At 46.2% G+C, this 23,970-nt stretch overlaps 1 protein-coding gene across 2 annotated transcripts in view; it reads left to right on the forward strand.

The window, feature by feature from the left end:
* The window catches only part of LOC139537936 (neurobeachin-like), a 314,233-nt gene extending 293,741 nt beyond the window's left edge, over window positions 1-20,492 (forward strand). For both annotated transcript variants that reach the window (XM_071339839.1, XM_071339838.1), the window contains 9 exons: window positions 4,247-4,336; window positions 6,625-6,817; window positions 6,924-6,995; window positions 8,172-8,327; window positions 10,374-10,544; window positions 11,254-11,355; window positions 11,447-11,643; window positions 17,589-17,740; window positions 18,033-20,492. In XM_071339839.1, coding sequence (XP_071195940.1) covers window positions 4,247-4,336; window positions 6,625-6,817; window positions 6,924-6,995; window positions 8,172-8,327; window positions 10,374-10,544; window positions 11,254-11,355; window positions 11,447-11,643; window positions 17,589-17,740; window positions 18,033-18,123 — 1,224 coding nt within the window. In that variant the 3' untranslated portion in view covers window positions 18,124-20,492. The remainder of the gene's footprint in view (window positions 1-4,246; window positions 4,337-6,624; window positions 6,818-6,923; window positions 6,996-8,171; window positions 8,328-10,373; window positions 10,545-11,253; window positions 11,356-11,446; window positions 11,644-17,588; window positions 17,741-18,032) is intronic.
* The last annotated feature ends 3,478 nt before the right edge of the window (window positions 20,493-23,970 follow it).

The raw sequence follows: 23,970 nt of genomic DNA on the forward strand, positions 1-23,970 counted from the left end.
GTTGTCACGATCGTGTGGAGGAGAGACGGACCAAAACGCAGCATGAGGAAAATAAGCCATCTTCTTTTTATTATTGAAGAAGGCAAAACGAAACAAAAACACTTACAAACTACCAAAACAACAAACGATCGTGAAGCTAAATAACGTAGTGCACACACACAGGCTACAAACGTTGTACATAGACAATTCCCCACAACAAACTAAAGCCTATGGCTACCCTAAATATGGCTCCCAATCAGAGACAACAGAAACCAGCTGTCTCTAATTGGGAACCCATTCAGGCAACCATAGACTTTCCTAGACAACTACACCCAACATAGACACAGCTAGACAACTATACTAAACATAAACCCAACTACTCTAAATAAACCCCCTAAACCTTACAATCACCCTGGACACTACAAAAACCCACATAAATACCCATGTCACACCCTGACCTAACTAAAATAATAAAGTAAACAAAGAATACTAAGGCCAGGGCGTGACATAGCCCCCCCCTTAAGGTGCGAACTCCGGGCGCACCAGCACAAAGTCTAGGGGAGGGTCTGGGTGGGCATCTGACCACGGTGGTGGCTCAGGCTCAGGGCGAGGTCCCCACCCCACCATAGTCAATCCCCGCTTCTTTATCCCCCTCACAATGCCCACCCTCCAAATAACCCCACCTAAATTAAGGGGCATCATCAGGATAAGGAGCAGCACCGGAATGAGGGGCAACACCGGAATGAGGGGCAACACCAGAATGAGGGGCAACACCAGAATGAGGGGCAACACCAGAATGAGGGACAACACCAGAATGACTGGCGGATCCTGGCTGGCTGGCTCTGGACGCTCTTGGCTGGTTGACGGCTCTGGACGGTCATGGCTGGCTGACGGCTCTGGACGGTCATGGCTCGCTGACGGCTCTGGACGGTCATGGCTCGCTGACGGCTCTGGACGGTCATGGCTCGCTGACGGCTCTGGACGGTCATGGCTCGCTGACGGCTCTGGACGGTCATGGCTGGCTGAAGGCTCTGGCTGATCCGGTCTGGCGGAAGGCTCTGGCTGATCCGGTCTGGCGGAAGGCTCTGGCTGATCCGGTCTGGCGGAAGGCTCTGGCTGATCCGGTCTGGCGGAAGGCTCTGGCTGATCCGGTCTGGCGGAAGGCTCTAGCGGCTCCTGTCTGGCGGACGGCTCTAGCGGCTCCTGTCTGGCGGACGGCTCTGTAGGCTCATGGCAGACGGGCGGCTTTGCAGGCTCATGGCAGACGGGCGGCTTTGCAGGCTCATGGCAGACGGACAGTTCAGACGGCGTATGGCAGACGGGCAGTTCAGGCGCCGCTGGGCAGACGGGCAGTTCAGGCGCCGCTGGGCAGACGGGCAGTTCAGGCGCCGCTGGGCAGACGGGCAGTTCAGGCGCCGCTGGGCAGACGGCAGACTCTGGCCGGCTGAGACGCACTATAGGCCTGGTGCGTGGTACCGGAACTGGAGGTACCGGGCTAAGGACACGCACCTTCAGGCTAGTGCGGGGAACAACAACAGGGCACACTGGACTCTCGTGGCGCACTCTAGGCCTGGTGCGTGGTACCGGAACTGGAGGTACCGGGCTGAGGGCACGCACCTCAGGGCGAGTGCGGGGAGAAGGAACAGTGCGTACAGGGCTCTGGAGACGCACAGGAGGCTTGGTGCGTGGTGCCGGAACTGGAGGCACTGGGCTGGAGACACGCACCATAGGGAGAGTGCGTGGAGGAGGAACAGGGCTCTGAAAACGCACTGGAAGCCTGGTGCGTGGTGTAGGCACTGGTGGTACTAGGCTGGGGCGGGGAGGTGGCGCCGGAAATACCGGACCGTGCAGGCGTACTGGCTCCCTTGAGCACCGAGCCTGCCCAACCTTACCTGGTTGAATGCTCCCCGTCGCCCGACCAGTGCGGGGAGGTGGAATAACCCGCACCGGTCTATGTAGGCGAACCGGGGACACCATGCGTAAGGCTGGTGCCATGTAAGCCGGCCCAAGAAGACGTACTGGTGGCCAGATATGTAGGGCCGGCTTCATGACATTTGGCTCAATGCCCAATCTAGCCCTACCAGTGCGGGGAGGTGGAATAACCCGCACTGGGCTATGCACCCGTACAGGAGACACCGTGCGCTCTACTGCATAACACGGCGTCTGCCCGTACTACCGCTCTCCACGGTTAGCCTGGGAAGTGGGCGCAGGTCTCCTACCTGCCCTTGGCCCACTACCTCTTAGCCCCCCCCAAGAAATTTTTGGGTAGTACTCACGGGCTTCTCAGGCTTCCAGCCACGTCTCCTTGCTGCCTCCTCATATCTCCGCCTCTCTGCCTTCGCTGCCTCCAGCTCAGCTTTGGGGCGGTTATATTCTCCTGGTATTTCCCGGTCCAGAATTTCCTCCCAATTCCAATAGTCCAGTGTAGGTGGGTCCTGTTGTTGTTGCACACGCTGCTTGATCCGATGATGGTGGGGAATTCTGTCACGATCGTGTGGAGGAGAGACGGACCAAAACGCAGCATGAGGAAAATAAGCCATCTTCTTTTTATTATTGAAGAAGGCAAAACGAAACAAAAACACTTACAAACTACCAAAACAACAAACGATCGTGAAGCTAAATAACGTAGTGCACACACACAGGCTACAAACGTTGTACATAGACAATTCCCCACAACAAACTAAAGCCTATGGCTACCCTAAATATGGCTCCCAATCAGAGACAACAGAAACCAGCTGTCTCTAATTGGGAACCCATTCAGGCAACCATAGACTTTCCTAGACAACTACACCCAACATAGACACAGCTAGACAACTATACTAAACATAAACCCAACTACTCTAAATAAACCCCCTAAACCTTACAATCACCCTGGACACTACAAAAACCCACATAAATACCCATGTCACACCCTGACCTAACTAAAATAATAAAGAAAACAAAGAATACTAAGGCCAGGGCGTGACACATGTGTTCTGTCCACTATTTAACCAGCGCTGGGTTACCTAATAACCCAGCATGTGTTCTGTCCACTATTTAACCAGCGCTGGGTTACCTAATAACCCAGCATGTGTTCTGTCCACTATTTAACCAGCGCTGGGTTACCTAATAACCCAGCATGTGTTCTGTCCACTATTTAACCAGCGCTGGGTTACCTAATAACCCAGCATGTGTTCTGTCCACTATTTAACCAGCGCTGGGTTACCTAATAACCCAGCATGTGTTCTGTCCACTATTTAACCAGCGCTGGGTTACCTAATAACCCAGCATGTGTTCTGTCCACTATTTAACCAGCGCTGGGTTACCTAATAACCCAGCATGTGTTCTGTCCACTATTTAACCAGCGCTGGGTTACCTAATAACCCAGCATGTGTTCTGTCCACTATTTAACCAGCGCTGGGTTACCTAATAACCCAGCATGTGTTCTGTCCACTATTTAACCAGCGCTGGGTTACCTAATAACCCAGCATGTGTTCTGTCCACTATTTAACCAGCGCTGGGTTACCTAATAACCCAGCATGTGTTCTGTCCACTATTTAACCAGCGCTGGGTTACCTAATAACCCAGCATGTGTTCTGTCCACTATTTAACCAGCGCTGGGTTACCTAATAACCCAGCATGTGTTCTGTCCACTATTTAACCAGCGCTGGGTTACCTAATAACCCAGCATGTGTTCTGTCCACTATTTAACCAGCGCTGGGTTACCTAATAACCCAGCATGTGTTCTGTCCACTATTTAACCAGCGCTGGGTTATCTAATAACCCAGCATGTGTTCTGTCCACTATTTAACCAGCGCCGGGTTACCTAATAACCAACATTGTGTTGTTTTTAACCATCATATTTTGCAGTGTTATAATATTACAGCCATAGAAATATCATCTCAGTTTAGTTAATTACAGCAACCTAATGTAATGTTACTAATTATGCTTTTACCTCTCTCTCTCTCTGCCCCTCTCCCCACTCCCCCCTTTGTCTCCCCCCTCGCTCTGCCCCCCTTCCCCTTCTCCCCACGCCCCCCTTCGTCTCCCCCCTCTCTCTACCCCCCTTCCCCCTCTCCCCACTCCCCCCTCTCTCTACCCCCTCGCTCTCCACGTCTCTCTGCTCCTCTCTCCCCACTCCGTCCTCCGTCCCCCCCTCTCCCCACTCCCCCCTCCGTCTCCCCCCTCTCTCTGCCTCTCCCCCTCTCTCTGCATCTCCCCACTCCCCCCTCCGTCTCCCCTCTCTCCCCACTCCCCCCTCTGCCCCCCCCCCCCCCCCCCCACCCAGTTGATGGAGACCCAGATCCAGACATGTGGTCAGACTCCATCCCAGCTGCTGATCGAGCCCCACCCCCCTCGCTCCTCCGCCATGCACCTGGTGAGAACCCCCACACACACACACAGAGCCGGATTAAGACATCGTTTGCTTTCCAAACTGTACGTTTTCCCCGCGATTGAATTTTGCAACCGACCATGGAAACATAGTCCATAGATGGCCGTTCCCATTAAAGTCAGGACTGGCATCCATTGCCAGTGTACCCATGAGTTTAACAGTCTAATTGGCAGGGTAAGAGATTCCAAAACCCTTATATGGATTATATAGTCACAATGTAACAATCTGTATATTTGACATGCATGCTGTCTTGCAGCCTTCCCTTCTGTAGGCAACCGGTAACTACCGAAATAAAGGAAACACCTGAGTAAATGAGGGATATAAATGTTACGTTTACGGTGCATGGTTTAGGTCCACTAGTAGAATCTATGCCAAGAAACTTTGAAGCTGTTCTGGCAGCTCGTGGTGACCCAACACCCTTTTAAGACACTATATTGGTATGCCAAAAGGCATGTGGGAGACTCCCCAAACATATGGAAGAATGTACTCTGGTCAGATGATAGTAAAATTGAGCTTTTTTGGACATCAAGGAAAACGCTGTCTTGCGCAAATCCAACACCTCTCATCACCCTGAAAACACCATCCCCACAGTGAAGCAAGGTGGTGGCAGCATCATGCTGTGGGATGTTTTTCATCGGCAGGGACTGGGAAACTGGTCAGAATTGAAGGAATGATGGATGGCGCTAAATACAGGGAAATTCTTGAGGGAAACCTGTTTCAGTCTTCCAGACATTTGAGACTGAGATGGAGGTTCACCTTCCATCAGGACAATGGCCCTAAGTATACTGCTAAAGCCATACTTGAGTGGTTTAAGGGGAAACATTTAAATGTCTTGGAATGGCTGAGTCAAAGCCCAGACCTCAATCCAATTGAGAATCTGTAGTATGATTTAAAGATTGCTGTACACCAACCAATGCCTGCCCATCCACCCAATACCTGCCCAACTAACCAATACCTGCCCAACCAATCAATACCTGCCCAACCAATCAATACCTGCCCAACCAACCAATACCAACCAATACCTACCCAACCAACCAATACCTACCCAACCAATTGAAACTAACCAATCAATACCAACCCTTAAGTTAGCAGAATTCCATAAAATGTCCCTACAGTTCCTTTTATTTTTCAGAAATTCTCAGAAATCCTGAATAAGCAGATAATAACCAGAGATTGTTGGGAAAGTTATTTTAGAACCTACCAACCCTCCTTTCTTCTGGGTCTGAAGTCACCCTCTGTTCCTCAGTGTGTGTTCCTGCTTCTATCCTGTTCTCCCTCACTAATATACCTCTTCCCATTCCCCTTCCCATCCCTCTTCCCATTCCTCTTCCCATCCTTCTTCTCATTCCTCTTCCCATTCCTCTTTCCTTCACTTTCTCCCATACCTCTACCCCATTTTTCTCTCCTAATCCCTCTCTCCTCATCCCTCTCTCCTCCTCCCTCCTCCTCCTCCATCTCCCCTCCTCCCTCTCTCCTAATCCCTCTCTCCTCCTCCCTCTCTCCTAATCCCTCTCTCCTAATCCCTCTCTCCTCCTCCCTCTCTCCTAATCCCTCTCTTCTTCCCTTTCCTCCTCCTTCTCTCCTCCTCCCTCTCTCCTCATCCCTCTCTCCTCATCCCTCTCCCCTCCTTCCTCTCTTCTCCCCTCCTCCCTCTCTCCTCATCCCTCTCTCCTCATCCCTCTCCCCTCCTTCCTCTCCTATCCCCTCCTCCCTCTCTCCTCACCCCTTTCTCCTCATCCCTCTCCCCTCCTTCCTCTCCTCTCCCCTCCTCCCTCTCTCCTCATCCCTCTCTTCTCATCCCTCTCCTCTCCCCTCCTCCCTCTCTCCTCATCCCTCTCCCCTCCTCCCTCTCCTCTCCCCTTCTCCCTCTCTCCTCATCCCTCTCTCCTCATCCCTCTCCCCTCCTTCCTCTCCCCTCCTCCCTCTCTCCTCACCCCTTTCTCCTCATCCCTCTCTCCTCATCCCTCTCCCCTCCTTCCTCTCCTCTCCCCTCCTCCCTCTCTCCTCATCCCTCTCTCCTCATCCCTCTCCCTCCTTCCTCTCCTCTCCCCTCCTCCCTCTCTCCTCACCCCTTTCTCCTCATCCCTCTCTCCTCATCCCTCTCTCCTCCTCCATCTCCCCTCCTCCCTCTCACCTCCTCCCTCTCTCCTCCTCCCTCTCTCCTCCTCCCTCTCTCCTCTTCCCTCCTCTTCCCGCTCTTCTCCTCCTCTCTCCCTTCTCCCCCCCCCTCTCGCTCTCTCCCCCCTCTCTCTCTCTCTCTTCTGTCTCATCAGTGTTTTCTTCCTCAGAGTCCTCTGATGTTTAAGGACCAGATGCAGCAGGATGTGATCATGGTGCTGAAGTTTCCCTCCAACTCCCCTGTGACCCATGTAGCAGCCAACACCCTGCCCCACCTCTCTGTCCCTGCCGCTGTCACCGTCACCTGCAGCAGGCTGTTCGCTGTCAACCGCTGGCACAACACCGTCGGTGAGTAGGAGTGGGGGGGGGGGGGGGAGAGAGAGAGAGAGAGAGAGAGAGAGAGAGAGAGAGAGAGAGAGAGAGAGAGGTGTAACCATGCATTATGTGTTCTCAGGTCTCCGTGGGGCTCCGGGTTACTCCCTAGAACAGGCTCATCACCTGCCCATTGAGATGGACCCTCTCATAGGTCAGAACACATCATCTGCCTTGGTCATGTGATCCCCTGGTGGTCACACGTTATTTTACCCAATTAGAGTCCATAGGTTGTTATGCATCAGATCATAGACCATTATAGTTTCTATTAGCATCAGATTAGCATCAGATCATATGCCATTATAGTTTCTATTAGCATCAGATTAGCATCAGATCATATACCATTATAGTTTCTATTAGCATCAGATTAGCATCAGATCATATACCATTATAGTTTCTATTAGCATCAGATTAGCATCAGATCATATACCATTATAGTTTCTATTAGCATCAGATTAGCATCAGATCATATTCCATTATAGTTTCTATTAGCATCAGATTAGCATCAGATCATATACCATTATAGTTTCTATTAGCATCAGATTAGCATCAGATCATATTCCATTATAGTTTCTATTAGCATCAGATTAGCATCAGATCATATACCATTATAGTTTCTATTAGCATCAGATTAGCATCAGATCATATACCATTATAGTTTCTATTAGCATCAGATTAGCATCAGATCATATACCATTATAGTTTCTATTAGCATCAGATTAGCATCAGATCATATTCCATTATAGTTTCTATTAGCATCAGATTAGCATCAGATCATATACCATTATAGTTTCTATTAGCATCAGATTAGCATCAGATCATATACCATTATAGTTTCTATTAGCATCAGATTAGCATCAGATCATAGACCATTATAGTTTCTATTAGCATCAGATTAGCATCAGATCATATACCATTATAGTTTCTATTAGCATCAGATTAGCATCAGATCATATACCATTATAGTTTCTATTAGCATCAGATTAGCATCAGATCATATACCATTATAGTTTCTATTAGCATCAGATTAGCATCAGATCATATACCATTATAGTTTCTATTAGCATCAGATTAGCATCAGATCATATACCATTATAGTTTCTATTAGCATCAGATTAGCATCAGATCATATACCATTATAGTTTCTATTAGCATCAGATTAGCATCAGATCATCTACCATTATAGTTTCTATTAGCATTGTTATTTTGTGTGTGTGTGTGTGTGTGTGTGTGTGTGTGTGTGTGTGTGTGTGTGTGTGTGTGTGTGTGTGTGTGTGTGTGTGTGTGTGTGTGTGTGTGTGTGTGTGTGTGTGTGTGTGTGTGTGTGTAGCCAACAACTCAGGTGTGAGTAAGCGTCAGATCACAGACCTGGTGGACCAGAGCATCCAGATCAACACACACTGCTTCGTGGTTACCGCCGACAACCGCTACATCCTGGTCTGTGGCTTCTGGGACAAGAGCTTCAGGGTCTACTCTACCGAGACAGGTACCCGCCACAGTACTACTGTAGTACTACTATACTATACTATACTATCTATACTGGGACAAGAGCTTCATAGTCTCCTCTACCGAGACAGGTACCTGCCACAGTACTACTATAGTACTACTATACTATACACTATCTATACTGGGACAAGAGCTTCAGGGTCTACTCTACCGAGACAGGTACCTGCCACAGTACTACTATAGTACTATACTATATACTATCTATACTGGGACAATAGCATCAGAGTCTACTCTACCGAGACAGGTACCTGCCACAGTACTACTATACTATACTGTATACTATCTATACTGGGACAATAGCATCAGAGTCTACTCTACCGAGACAGGTACCTGCCACAGTACTACTATAGTACTATACTATATACTATCTATACTGGGACAAGAGCTTCAGGGTCTACTCTACCGAGACAGGTACCTGCCACAGTACTACTATAGTACTACTATACTATACTGTATACTATCTATACTGGGACAAGAGCTTCAGTCTACTCTACCGAGACAGGTACCTGCCACAGTACTACTATAGTACTACTATACTATACACTATCTATACTGGGGCAAGAGCTTCAGGGTCTACTCTACCGAGACAGGTACCTGCCACAGTACTACTATAGTACTACTATACTATACACTATCTATACTGGGGCAAGAGCTTCAGGGTCTACTCTACCGAGACAGGTACCTGCCACAGTACTACTTTAGTACTACTATACTATACTGTATACTATCTATACTGGGACAAGAGCTTCAGGGTCTACTCTACCGAGACAGGTACCTGCCACAGTACTACTATACTATATACTATCTATACTGGAACAATAGCTTCAGAGTCTACTCTACCGAGACAGGTACCTGCCACAGTACTACTATAGTACTACTATACTACTATACTATACACTATCTATACTGGGACAAGAGCTTCAGAGTCTACTCTACCGAGACAGGTACCTGCCACAGTACTACTATAGTACTACTATACTACTATACTATACACTATCTATACTGGGACAAGAGCTTCAGAGTCTACTCTACCGAGACAGGTACCTGCCACAGTACTACTATAGTACTACTATACTATACACTATCTATACTGGGGCAAGAGCTTCAGGGTCTACTCTACCGAGACAGGTACCTGCCACAGTACTACTATAGTACTACTATACTATACTATATACTATCTATACTGGGACAAGAGCTTCAGAGTCTACTCTACTGAGACAGGTACCTGTCACAGTACTACTATAATACTACTATACTATACTACTATACTATACTGTACTGTATAATAGTACTACTAATGCTCCTACATTATTCCTCAATGCGTCTACATTATTCCTCAATGCGTCTACATTATTCCTCAATACGTCTACATTATTCCTCAATACCGCTACATTATTCCTCAATACCGCTACATTATTCCTCAATACGTCTACATTATTCCTCAATACGTCTACATTATTCCTCAATACGTCTACATTATTCCTCAATACGTCTACATTATTCCTCAATACGTCTACATTATTCCTCAATGCGTCTACATTATTCCTCAATGCGTCTACATTATTCCTCAATACCGCTACATTATTCCTCAATACGTCTACATTATTCCTCAATATGTCTACATTATTCCTCAATACGTCTACATTATTCCTCAATACGTCTACATCATTCCTCAATGCGTCTACATTATTCCTCAATGCGTCTACATTATTCCTCAATACGTCTACATTATTCCTCAATGCGTCTACATTATTCCTCAATGCGTCTACATTATTCCTCAATGCGTCTACATTATTCCTCAATACCGCTACATTATTCCTCAATACGTCTACATTATTCCTCAATGCTCCTACATTATTCCTCAATACGTCTACATTATTCCTCAATGCTCCTACATTATTCCTCAATACGTCTACATTATTCCTCAATGCGTCTACATTATTCCTCAGTACGTCTACATTATTCCTCAGTACGTCTACAATATTCCTCAATACGTGTACATCTCTCCTCTACCTCCTCCCTGTAGGTAAGTTGACCCAGATAGTGTTTGGCCACTGGGACGTGGTGACGTGCCTGGCCCGGTCAGAGAGCTACATCGGGGGGGACTGCTACATCGTGTCTGGGTCCAGAGACGCTACCCTGCTGCTGTGGTACTGGAGCGGACGCCATCACATCATTGGAGACAACCCCAACAACAGTAAGTCTGTGTGTGTGTGTGGAGGGGTGTGTGTGTGTGTGGAGGGGTGTGTGTGTGTGTGTGTGGAGGGGTGTGTGTGTGTGTGTGTGGAGGGGTGTGTGTGGGTGTGGAGGGGTGTGTGTGTGTGTGTGTTTGTTTGTACGGTACATAGCAATATGCTTCATCTACATTTCCTGTCCTGTTTACAATATTATCAGCACATTCAACTCTTGCCTTGTACAATGATCTCCAATGATCTTCAACGACCCCCAACGATCCCCAACGACCCCCAACGTTCCCCAATGTTCCCCAACGACCCCCAACGTTCCCCAACGACCCCCAATGTTCCCCAACGACCCCCAACGTTCCCCAACGATCCCCAACGTTCCCCAATGTTCCCCAACGACCCCCAACGATCCCCAACGTTCCCCAACGATCCCCAACGTTCCCCAATGTTCCCCAGCGACCCCCAACGATCCCCAACGACCCCCAACGTTCCCCAACGTTCCCCAACGACCCCCAACGTTCCCCAACGATCCCCAACGTTCCCCAACGACCCCCAACGTTCCCCAACGACCCCCAACGTTCCCCAACGATCATTTTGATATCCATGAACAGATACTTTCCCCATTTTTTTTATCTCCTCTTCGTGTGTCACATTTTATTTAAAGTGTATTTAGTCTCAAGACCCTTTACAGAGAACATTTAAATGAATAAATACGTTTCCTAGGTGACTACCCTGCTCCGAGAGCCGTGCTGACGGGTCATGACCATGAGGTGGTGTGTGTCTCTGTCTGCGCTGAGCTGGGCCTCGTCATTAGCGGAGCCAAAGGTCAGTGTGTGTGTGTGTGTGTGTGTGTTTGTGTGTGTTTGTGTGTGTTTCTAAATCTCCATCCCTTCTCCCTCCCCCCCCCTTCCTCCAGAGGGTCCATGTCTGGTCCATACTATAACAGGGGATCTGCTGCGGGCCCTGGAGGGCCCAGAGTTGTGCCTGAGGCCCCGCCTCATCTCCGTGTCCAGTGAGGGCCACTGTATCATCTGTTATGAGAGAGGACGCTTCTGTAACTTCAGCATCAACGGGAAACTCCTGGCTCAGATGGAGGTCAACGACTCGACACGGGTACGACCACGGATACAGTATATATACTGTATATCAAATCAAGTCACATTTTACATACACATGGTTAGCAGATGTTATTGGTCACATACACATGGTTAGCAGATGTTATTGGTCACATGGTTACCAGATGTTATTGCGAGTGTAGCGAAATGCTTGTGCTTCTAGATCTGACAGTGCAGCATTATCTAACAGGTAATATCTAACAAATTCCACAACAAAACCTAATATCTAACAAATTCCACAACAAAACCTAACACACACAATCTAGTGAAGGAATGGGATGAGAATATATCAGTATAAAATATATGGATGAGCAGTGACAGAGCAGCTAAGATGCAATAGATAGTAAAGAATTGATAGTGAAGGATACAGTATATACAGTATATACATATGAGATGAATAATGTAAGATATGTAAACATTCTTAAAGTGGCCTAGTGTTCCATTTATTAAAGTGGCCAATGATATCAATTCTGTAGGTAATCAAATCTAATGTTATTGGTCACAAACACATGGTTAGCAGATGTTAATGCGAGTGTAGCGAAATGCTTGTGCTTCTAGTTCCGACAATGCAGTAATAACCAACGAGTAATCTAACCTAACAATTTCACAACTACTACCTTATACACACAAGTGTAAAGGGATAAAGAATATGTACATAAAGATATATGAATGAGTGGTGGTACAGAACGGCATAGGCAAGATGCAGTAGATGGTATCGAGTACAGTATATACATATACATTATATTAAGTGGCATTGTTTAAAGTGGCTAGTGATACATTTTTGATAAATTTACATCAATTTTTACATATTTAAAGTGGCTGGAGTTGAGTCAGTATGTTGGCAGCGGCCACTAAATGTTAGTGATGGCTGTTTAACAGTCTGATGGCCTTGAGATAGAAGCTGTTTTTCAGTCTCTCGGTCCCTGCTTTGATGCACCTGTACTGACCTCGCCTTCTGGATGATAGCGGGGTGAACAGGCAGTGGCTCGGGTGGTTGTTGTCCTTGATGATCTTTATGGCCTTCCTGTGACATCGGGTGGTGTAGGTGTCATGGAGGGCAGGTAGTTTGACCCCGGTGATGCGTTGTGCAGACCTCACTACCCTCTGGAGAGCCGGTTGTGGGCGGAGCAGTTGCCGTACCAGGTGATACAGCCCGACAGGATGATCTCGATTGAGCACCTGTAAAAGTGCTTTTACTTTTTTTCAGCCTCCTGAGGTTGAAGAGGCGCTGTTGCGCCTTCTTCACCACACTGTCTGTGTGGGTGGACCAATTCAGTTTGTCTGTGATATGTACACCGATGAACTAAAAGCGTTCCACTTTCTCCACTGCTGTCCCATTGATGTGGATAGGGGGGTGCTTCCTCTGCTGTTTCCTGAAGTCCACGATCATCTCTTTTGTTTTGCTAACTTTGAGTGAGAGGTTATTTTCCTGACCACCACACTCCGAAGGCCCTCACCTCCTCCCTGTAGGCCGTCTCCATGCTTTCCACCTGGCTACCCCTACCCCGGCCAAAAGCTCTGCACCCTCTGCAGCAACTCCCCCCCCCCCCCCGCTTCTCCTTCAACCAAATCCAGACAGCTGATGTTCTGAAAGAGCTGCAGAATCTGGATCCCTACAAATCAGCTGGGCTAGACAATCTGGATCCTCTCTTTCTAAAATTATCCGCAGAAATAGTTGCCACCCCTATTATTAGCCTGTTCAACCTCTCTTTCGTATCGTCTGAGATCAACAAAGATTGAAAAGCTGCCCCCTTTTCAAAGTTGGGAGACACTCTAGACCCAAACTGTTTTAGACCTATATCCATCCTGCCCTGTCTTTCTAAAATCTTCGAAAGTCAAGTTAAGAACTTCTTATGGCTACAATCTGTTAATCCCACCAAAGTGTCCGATTTCAAATAGGCTTTTCAGCGAAAGCACTACAAACGATTATGTTAGGTCACCACCAAACCACAATAAGCACAGCCATTTTTCCAGCGAAAGATAGCAGTCAGAAAAAGCAGAAATAGAGATAAAATGAATCACTAACCTTTGACTATCTTCATCAGATGACACTCATAGGACTTCATGTTACACAATACATGTATGTTTTGTTTGATAAAGTTCATATTTATAACAAAAAATCTGAGTTTACATTGGCGCGTTACATTCACTAGTTCCAAAAACATCAAGTGATAGTGCATAGCCACATCGTTTCAACAGAAATACTCATCATAAATGTAGATGATAATACAAGTTATACGCATGGAATTATAGATATACCTCTCCTTAATGCAACCGCTGTGTCAGATTTCAAAAAAACTTTACGGAAAAAGCAAATCATGCAATAATCTGAGACGGAGCTCAGACCAATAGCCAAATTAGCCGTCATGTTGGAGTCAACAGAAACCAGAAAATACATGATAAATGTTTCCTTACCTTTGATGAACTTCATCAGACAAAGTTCCACATTGACTCTGTACCGTAACATTTACATTTTTTACATTTAAGTCATTTAGCAGACGCTCTTATCCAGAGCGACTTACAAATTGGTGCATTCACCTTATGATATCCAGTGGAACAACCACTTTACAATAGTGCATCTAACTCTTATAAGGGGGGGTGGGGGGGTTAGAAGGATTACTTTATCCTATCCTAGGTATTCCTTAAAGAGGTGGGGTTTCAGGTGTCTCCGGAAGGTGGTGATTGACTCCGCTGACCTGGCGTCGTGAGGGAGTTTGTTCCACCATTGGGGTGCCAGAGCAGCGAACAGTTTTGACTGGGCTGAGCGGGAACTGTACTTCCTCAGAGGTAGGGAGGCGAGCAGGCCAGAGGTGGATGAACGCAGTGCCCTTGTTTGGGTGTAGGGCCTGATCAGAGCCTGAAGGTACGGAGGTGCCGTTCCCCTCACAGCTCCGTAGGCAAGCACCATGGTCTTGTAGCGGATGCGAGCTTCAACTGGAAGCCAGTGGAGAGAGCGGAGGAGCGGGGTGACGTGAGAGAACTTGGGAAGGTTGAACACCAGACGGGCTGCGGCGTTCTGGATGAGTTGTAGGGGTTTAATGGCACAGGCAGGGAGCCCAGCCAACAGCGAGTTGCAGTAATCCAGACGGGAGATGACAAGTGCCTGGATTAGGACCTGCGCCGCTTCCTGTGTGAGGCAGGGTCGTACTCTGCGAATGTTGTAGAGCATGAACCTACAGGAACGGGTCACCGCCTTGATGTTAGTTGAGAACGACAGGGTGTTGTCCAGGATCACGCCAAGGTTCTTAGCACTCTGGGAGACGGAGTGTAACACCCTGTATATAGCCTCCACACTGACTCTGTACCGGTACCCCCTGTATATAGCCTCCACATTGACTCTGTACCGTAACACCCTGTATATAGCCTCCACACTGACTCTGTACCGGTACCCCCTGTATATAGCCTCCACACTGACTCGGTACCGGTACCCCCTGTATATAGCCTTCACACTGACTCGGTACCGGTGCCCCCTGTATATAGCCTCCACACTGACTCAGTACAGGTGCCCCCTGTATATAGCCTCCACACTGACTCTGTACCGGTACCCCCTGTATATAGCCTCCACACTGACTCGGTACCGGTACCCCCTGTATATAGCCTTCACACTGACTCGGTACCGGTGCCCCCTGTATATAGCCTCCACACTGACTCAGTACCGGTGCCCCCTGTATATAGCCTCCACACTGACTCTGTACAGGTGCCCCCTGTATATAGCCTCCACACTGACTCTGTACAGGTGCCCCCTGTATATAGCCTCCACATTGACTCTGTACCGGTGCCCCCTGTATATAGCCTCCACACTGACTCTGTACAGGTGCCCCCTGTATATAGCCTCCACACTGACTCAGTACCGGTGCCCCCTGTATATAGCCTCCACACTGACTCGGTACCGGTACACCCTGTATATAGCCTCCACACTGACTCTGTACCGGTACACCCTGTATATAGCCTCGTTATTGTTATTCTTATTGTGTTACTTTTTATTATTACTTTTTATTTTAGTCTACTTGGTAAATATTTTCTTCTTCTTGAACTGCACTGTTGGTTAAGGGCTTGTAATTAAGCATTTCACGGTAAAGTCTACACTTGTTGTATTCGGCGCATGTGACAAATAAAGTTTGATTTGATATATTATATTATATCAGTATTATATATTATATCAGTATTTTATATCAGTATTACATATTATATCAGTATTACATATTATATCAGTGTTTTATCAGTATTATATGTTATATTATATCAGTATTATATATTATAAACGACTGGCTCAGAGGTCAATGACTATGCTTTTGGAAAAAAAGGTGCTTTTGGAAAAAAAGGTGCTTTTGGAAAAAAAGGTGCTTTTGGAAAAAAAGCAGTTGAGATGGGCTGGGATGAGTTGGACCGCAGAGTGAAGGAAAAGCAGCCAACAAGTGCTCAGCATATGTGGGAAATCCTTCAAGACTGTTGGAAAAGCATTCCAGGTGAAGCTGGTTGAGAGAATGCCAAGAGTGTGCAAAGCTGTAATCAAGGCAAAGTGTGGCTACTTTGAAGAATCTAAAATATATTTTGATTTGTTTAACACTTTTTTTGGTTACTGCATGATTCCATATGTGCTATTTAATAGTTTTGATGTCTTCACTATTATTCTACAATGTAGATTTTATTTTTATTTTATTTAAGAAAAACCCTTGTATGAGTAGGTGTTCTAAAATGTTTGACTGGTACAGTACATAATCCTTATAAGGATCCATTATACCCACAGGTACCTGCACACGCGCGAGCGTACACACACACACACACACACACACACACACACACACACACACACACACACACACACACACACACACACACACACACACACACACACACACACACACACACACACACACACACACACACACACACACACACACACACACACACACACACACACACACACACACACACACACACACACACACACACACACACACACACACACACACACACACACACACACACACACACACACACACACACACACACACACACACACACACACACACACACACACACACACACACACACACACACACACACACACACACACACACACACACACACACACACACACACACACACACACACACACACACACACACACACACACACACACACACACACACACACACACACACACACACACACACACACACACACACACACACACACACACACACACACACACACACACACACACACACACACACACACACACACACACACACACACACACACACACACACACACACACACACACACACACACACACACACACACACACACACACACACACACACACACACACACACACACACACACACACACACACACACACACACACACACACACACACACACACACACACACACACACACACACACACACACACACACACACACACACACACACACACACACACACACACACACACACACACACACACACACACACACACACACACACACACACACACACACACACACACACACACACACACACACACACACACACACACACACACACACACACACACACACAAACTAATCCACGTCTGCTGGTTTTCTTGTGGGTTCATAACTTTCTTATTCAGTCTCTCTCTCTTCCTCCTCTTCTGCTCTCTCTCTACCTCCCTTCATCGCTTTCCTCTCTCTCTCTCTCTCTCTTCCTGCACTTCTCCTCTCTTCCTCCTCTTCTGCACTTTCTCTACCTCCCTTCATCGCTTTCCTCTCTCTCTCTCTCTCTCTCTCTCTCTCTCTCTCTCTCCTGCACTTCTTCTGTCTTCCTCCTCTTCTGCACTCTCTCTACCTCCCTTCCCCTCTCTCCATCCCTTTCCTCTCTCTCTCGCACTCTCTCTCTCCTTCCTGCCCCCCCCCCCCTCTCTCTCTCCCTTCCCCCTTCCCTCCCTCCCTCCAGGCGATCCTGTTGAGTAGTGACGGTCAGAACCTGGTGACAGGAGGAGACAACGGGGTGGTGGAGGTGTGGCAGGCCTGTGACTTCAAACAGCTCTACATCTACCCAGGCTGTGACGCTGGTATCCGCGCCATGGACCTGTCTCATGACCAGAGGTGGGTAGGACGGGAGGTTATCAGGCTCTTGGTGTCTCTGTTTTGACGCAGTCTGTTTCTGATCCAGACTGACCGGGTCATGCTGGTCTGTCGTGGTTTCTCCCTTATGTATATTTATGTGGTCCTCTGTTGCTCAGTTGGTAGATCATGTTGTTTGCAGCGCCAGGATAGTGGATTAGATTCCCAGGACCACCCATACGTAAAATGTATGCACGCATGACCGGAAGTCACTTTGGATTAAAAGCATCTGCTAACTATATTATGGTTTGACGTGGTCTCTGTCTGTCTGCAGGACTCTGATCACTGGCATGGCGTCTGGCAGCATCGTAGCTTTCAACATTGACTTCAACCGCTGGCATTACGAACACCAGAACAGGTACTGAGGAGGACAAGCACCAGACGAGGAGAGAGAGAGAGAGAGGAGGACAAGCACCAGACGAGGAGAGCGAGAGAGAGGACAAGCACCAGACGAGGAGAGAGAGAGAGGAGGACAAGCACCAGACGAGGAGACAGAGAGAGAGGAGGACAAGCACCAGATGAGGAGAGAGAGAGAGAGAGAGGAGGACAAGCACCAGACAAGGAGAGAGAGAGGAGGACAAGCACCAGATGAGGAGAGAGAGAGAGAGAGAGGAGGACAAGCACCAGACGAGGAGAGAGAGAGGAGGACAATCACCAGACGAGGAGAGAGAGAGAGAGGAGGACAAGCACCAGATGAGGAGAGAGAGAGAGGAGGACAAGCACCAGATGAGGAGAGAGAGAGAGGAGGACAAGCACCAGACGAGGAGAGAGAGAGAGGAGGACAAGCACCAGACGAGGAGAGAGACAGAGAGAGGAGGACAAGCACCAGACGAGGAGACAGAGAGAGGAGGACAAGCACCAGACGAGGAGAGAGAGAGAGAGGAGGACAACCACCAGACGAGGAGAGAGAGAGGAGGACAAGCACCAGATGAGGAGAGAGAGAGAGGAGGACAAGCACCAGGAGAGAGAGAGAGAGGGAAAGTTGAAAGGTCAAGCTGTAAACAACAGCTACAGAAAGGAAGAATAAGAGGTTGGAAAGTCACTAAATCTCTACTTCCTCTGATGATTCTCACTTGAGAAGGAAGAGAGAGAGCGCATCACAGCTACTGTAGGACAACTTGTCTGCCGTTTCAACCCTACAGCCACACGACACCCTGAAGGAATCCTTATAATAATGAACTAAGATATAAAGTAAGGAGAAGATGAAATCTACTGCTAGACTTTGACTGGGGTTGAACAGACCCATATAGGACTTTTAATGTGCAAGAACATTCACTGTTAAAGGACAGAACGCTTATCGCTTCACAGGACAAGGTAACGTTACTAAAAAAGGGTTTTGGTTTAGTTATTTTGTTATGTGTTATTTTATTTCTCTTTAGTTTCACGTTTCTAGTTTTAAAGGGTGGGAGATGGGGGCCAGACTACCACAGAAAGTTCAAACTGGTCGAAACTGAATCGAACAGGTTTAAAACTGGATTGAACTGGATTAACCCTGGATTGAACTGGATTAACCCTGGATTGAACTGGATTAACCCTGGATTGAACTGGATTAACCCTGGATTGCACTGGTCTGAAGCAGTACTTCCCATTAAAGAAAACAGATGCTGTTGGATTAAACTCATATCGAATAAATTATATCTTTTTTTGGTTTCGTATTATTTAGTTTTCGTTTGATTTAATTTCTATTTCTATTTTTTATTTTTATTTCAGTTAATTATATATGTTTTTAATTTTTCTACCCCCCGGAGGGTGAATATGATTTCTGTAAATACTGTTCTGTTTCCTACTCTCTGTGTCAATGATTGACAAGCAGGAACAGTCCTCACTTCTATCACCACACAGACCATGCCTATCACCTTTCATTTATTAATGACTTTCTGTGTAATAATAGCGATGGCAATGATGAAGAAATGTTTTGCTAACGCCATCAAACGATGACATCTACCAGATATCCACAAGACAAGTCTGATTTTCTTTGTATATTCGGTGATTGTTTTTGTCAAATATGTACATATAGGTTTCAGGCTACGACGGACAGACGTCCCGGAGGAGGGAGTTTAATCAACTGAATAAGACTGATAACGTAAAAAGGAAAACCTTCACTCACATTTGTCAGATTATTTAAAGAAAAAAAAAAATCGAATCAGTGTCAAACGTTTTGTTTTTGTATTCACACTTTGCACCAATCACATATCATTATTTATTAACCTGGTGATTATTTCCTGTCACATTACCGTTTTTTTAAATTTTTTCTGTGGGATTATTTGTGCATTGATGTTTGTATTTAAAGACAATGAAATCACGTGTGATTAATTAATTAAGTTAATTAAGACCAGAGAGAGGGAAGGAGGGAGGAGAGAGTGAGAGGAGAGATAGGGAAGGAAGGACGAAGGTAAAACGGGAGATGTACCATTAGTGTGTGTTAAGCCATCTCAATCAAATACACTCACACAAACTCCAACAGGTTCAATTTATGGATCCCAAAAAATAGGTCAAATATTTTTGGATCTATGAAACCCCCCCCCCCCCAAAAAAAAACTATTGTATTCATGTTTTATTGCAAAGATGTAAAATATGACCATGTGTGAGATGAAAGTTGGAGGGGAAAAAAATCAAGAAAATACAAATAAAATATGCAAAGAATTTGTTGATCTGCCTTTTCATTTGTAACGATTTGAATAATTGTCATCATGCTTATTATGTAAACAAAATAAAACATTTCAGTTTGTTGCCATTTTGTTCTGTAAATATGGGTCAGTGTAAAAGCACATGACAGGGCAGTAAAGCAATGATCTTTATTACCTCATACTCATCGATTTTATCTGTTAATCTTTGGTAAGGAATGTTTGATTTGGATTTTCCAAGGAGTTCTGTGATCGGTGTTTCATTATGACCATACGGCAGAAAATAAAATAGTTTTAGTCACATACACATATTTACCAGATGTGATTGGTCACATACACATATTTAACAGATGTGATTGGTCACATACACATATTTAGCAGATGTGATTGGTCCATACACATATTTACCAGATGTGATTGGTCCATAAACATATTTAACAGATGTGAATGGTCCATACACATATTTAACAGATGTGATTGGTCCATACACATATTTAACAGATGTGATTGGTCACATACACATATTTAACAGATGTGATTGGTCACATACACATATTTAACAGATGTGAATGGTCCATACACATATTTAACAGATGTGATTGGTCCATAAACATATTTAACAGATGTGATTGGTCACATACACATATTTAACAGATGTGATTGGTCCATACACATATTTAACAGATGTGATTGGTCCATACACATATTTAACAGATGTGAATGGTCCATACACATATTTAACAGATGTGATTGGTCCATACACATATTTAGCAGATGTGATTGGTCACATACACATATTTAACAGATGTGATTGGTCACATACACATATTTAACAGATGTGATTGGTCACATACACATATTTAGCAGATGTGATTGGTCCATACACATATTTAACAGAAGTGATTGGTCCCTACACATATTTAACAGATGTGATTGGTCACATACACATATTTAGCAGATGTGATTGGTCCATACACATATTTAGCAGATGTGATTGGTCCATACAGATATTTAGCAGATGTGATTTGTCACAAACACATGGTTAGCAGATGTGATTGGTCCATACACATATTTAGCAGATGTGATTGGTCCATACAGATATTTAGCAGATGTGATTGCGGGTGTAGCTAAATGCTTGTAAATGGATTTATGGCTGGGCGGGACAACAGAGGACAACTTCCAACAAGAAACATTGAAGGGATTTTGTTTGCCTATACATGATGTAGACCTGTATGTAGAACTGGTAGGATACAGGTGGTATGAAGGTTTCATTAAGCTTTAAACATTATTCTTAAATCTGCCTCTGAAAAACATCACCACAGCATGATGCTGCCACCACCATGCTTCACCGTAGGGATGGTGCCAGGTTTCCTCCAGACGTGACGCTTGGTATTCAGGCCTGATTGGTGGAGTGCTGCAGAGATGGTTGTCCTTCTGGAAGGTTCTCCCATCTCCACAGAGGATCTCTGGAGCTCTGTCAGAGTGACCATCGGGTTCTTGGTCACCTCCCTGACCAAGGCCCTTCTCCCCTGATTGCTCCGTTTGGCCGGGCGACCAGCTCTAAGAAGAGTCTTGGTGGTTCCAAACTTCGTCCATTTAAGAATGATGGAGGCCACTGTGTTTTTTCTGCAGACATTTGTTGGTACCTTTCACAAACATGTGTGCCTCGACACAATCCTGTCTCAGAGCTCTACAAGACAATTCCTTCAACCTCATGACTTGGTTTTTGCTCGGACATGCACGGTCAAATGTGGGACCTTATATAGACAGGTGTGTACCTTTCCAAATCATGTCCAATCAATTGAATTTACCACAGGTGGACTTCAATCAAGTTGTAGAAACATCTCAAGGATGATCAATGGAAACAGGATGCACCTGAGCTGAATTTCGAGTCACATAGCAAAGGGTCTGAATACTTATGTAAATACGTTATTTCTGTTTTTTATATTTAATACATTTGTCAAAATGTGCTTTGTCATTTTGGGGGTATTGTGTGTAGATTGACGAGGACAAATAATAATTAAATCCATTTTAGAATCTGTAACGTAACAAAATGTGTAAAAAAAGTGAGGCGGTCTGAATTTTTATTTTATTTTTGTAGATGGTCCATGAATCAGCATATGCAAACAGGTATGGGTAGCTGCAGCCCAATATGGCGCCCGGAGTATGGGCGAGTGGGTGTGGAAAGGAGTATGGAAATCGAATCGGCTAATTGGGCAAAATTGTTGCCACTTTGACCGTTTTGCATTGCTGATTGGGCGACCATGAAAAGTCACTAAACCGGCGACCATGAAAAGTCACTAAGCCGGCGACCATGAAAAGTCACTAAACCGGCGACCATGAAAAGTCACTGAGAAGGCGACCATGAAAAGTCACTAAGCCGGCGACCATGAAAAGTCACTAAGCCGGCGACCATGAAAAGTCACTAAGCCGGCGACCATATAAAGTCACTAAGCCGGCGACCATATAAAGTCACTAAGCCGGCGACCATATAAAGTCACTGAGCCGGCGACCATATAAAGTCACTAAGCCGGCGACCATATAAAGTCACTAAGCCGGCGACCATATAAAGTCACTGAGCCGGCGACCATATAAAGTCACTAAGCCGGCGACCATATAAAGTCACTAAGCCGGCGACCATATAAAGTCACTAAGCCGGCGACCATATAAAGTCACTAAGCCGGCGACCATATAAAGTCACTAAGCCGGCGACCATATAAAGTCACTAAGCCGGCGACCATATAAAGTCACTGAGCCGGCGACCATATAAAGTCACTGAGCCGGCGACCATATAAAGTCACTGAGCCGGCGACCATATAAAGTCACTAAGCCGGCGACCATATAAAGTCACTAAGCCGGCGACCATATAAAGTCACTAAGCCGGCGACCATATAAAGTCACTGAGCCGGCGACCATATAAAGTCACTAAGCCAGCGACCATATAAAGTCACTGAGCCGGCGACCATATAAAGTCACTGAGCCGGCGACCATATAAAGTCACTAAGCCGGCGACCATATAAAGTCACTGAGCCGGCGACCATATAAAGTCACTAAGCCGGCGACCATATAAAGTCACTGAGCCGGCGACCATATAAAGTCACTAAGCCGGCGACCATATAAAGTCACTGAGCCGGCGACCATATAAAGTCACTGAGCCGGCGACCATATAAAGTCACTAAGCCGGCGACCATATAAAGTCACTAAGCCGGCGACCATATAAAGTCACTAAGCCGGCGACCATATAAAGTCACTGAGCCGGCGACCATATAAAGTCACTAAGCCAGCGACCATATAAAGTCACTAAGCCGGCGACCATATAAAGTCACTGAGCCGGCGACCATATAAAGTCACTAAGCCGGCGACCATATAAAGTCACTGAGCCGGCGACCATATAAAGTCACTGAGCCGGCGACCATATAAAGTCACTAAGCCGGCGACCATATAAAGTCACTAAGCCGGCGACCATATAAAGTCACTGAGCCGGCGACCATATAAAGTCACTGAGCCGGCGACCATATAAAGTCACTGAGCCGGCGACCATATAAAGTCACTGAGCCGGCGACCATATAAAGTCACTAAGCCGGCGAC

Source organism: Salvelinus alpinus, chromosome 13 (assembly GCF_045679555.1).
Source record: "Salvelinus alpinus chromosome 13, SLU_Salpinus.1, whole genome shotgun sequence".
Classification (NCBI taxonomy): Eukaryota; Metazoa; Chordata; class Actinopteri; order Salmoniformes; family Salmonidae; genus Salvelinus; species Salvelinus alpinus.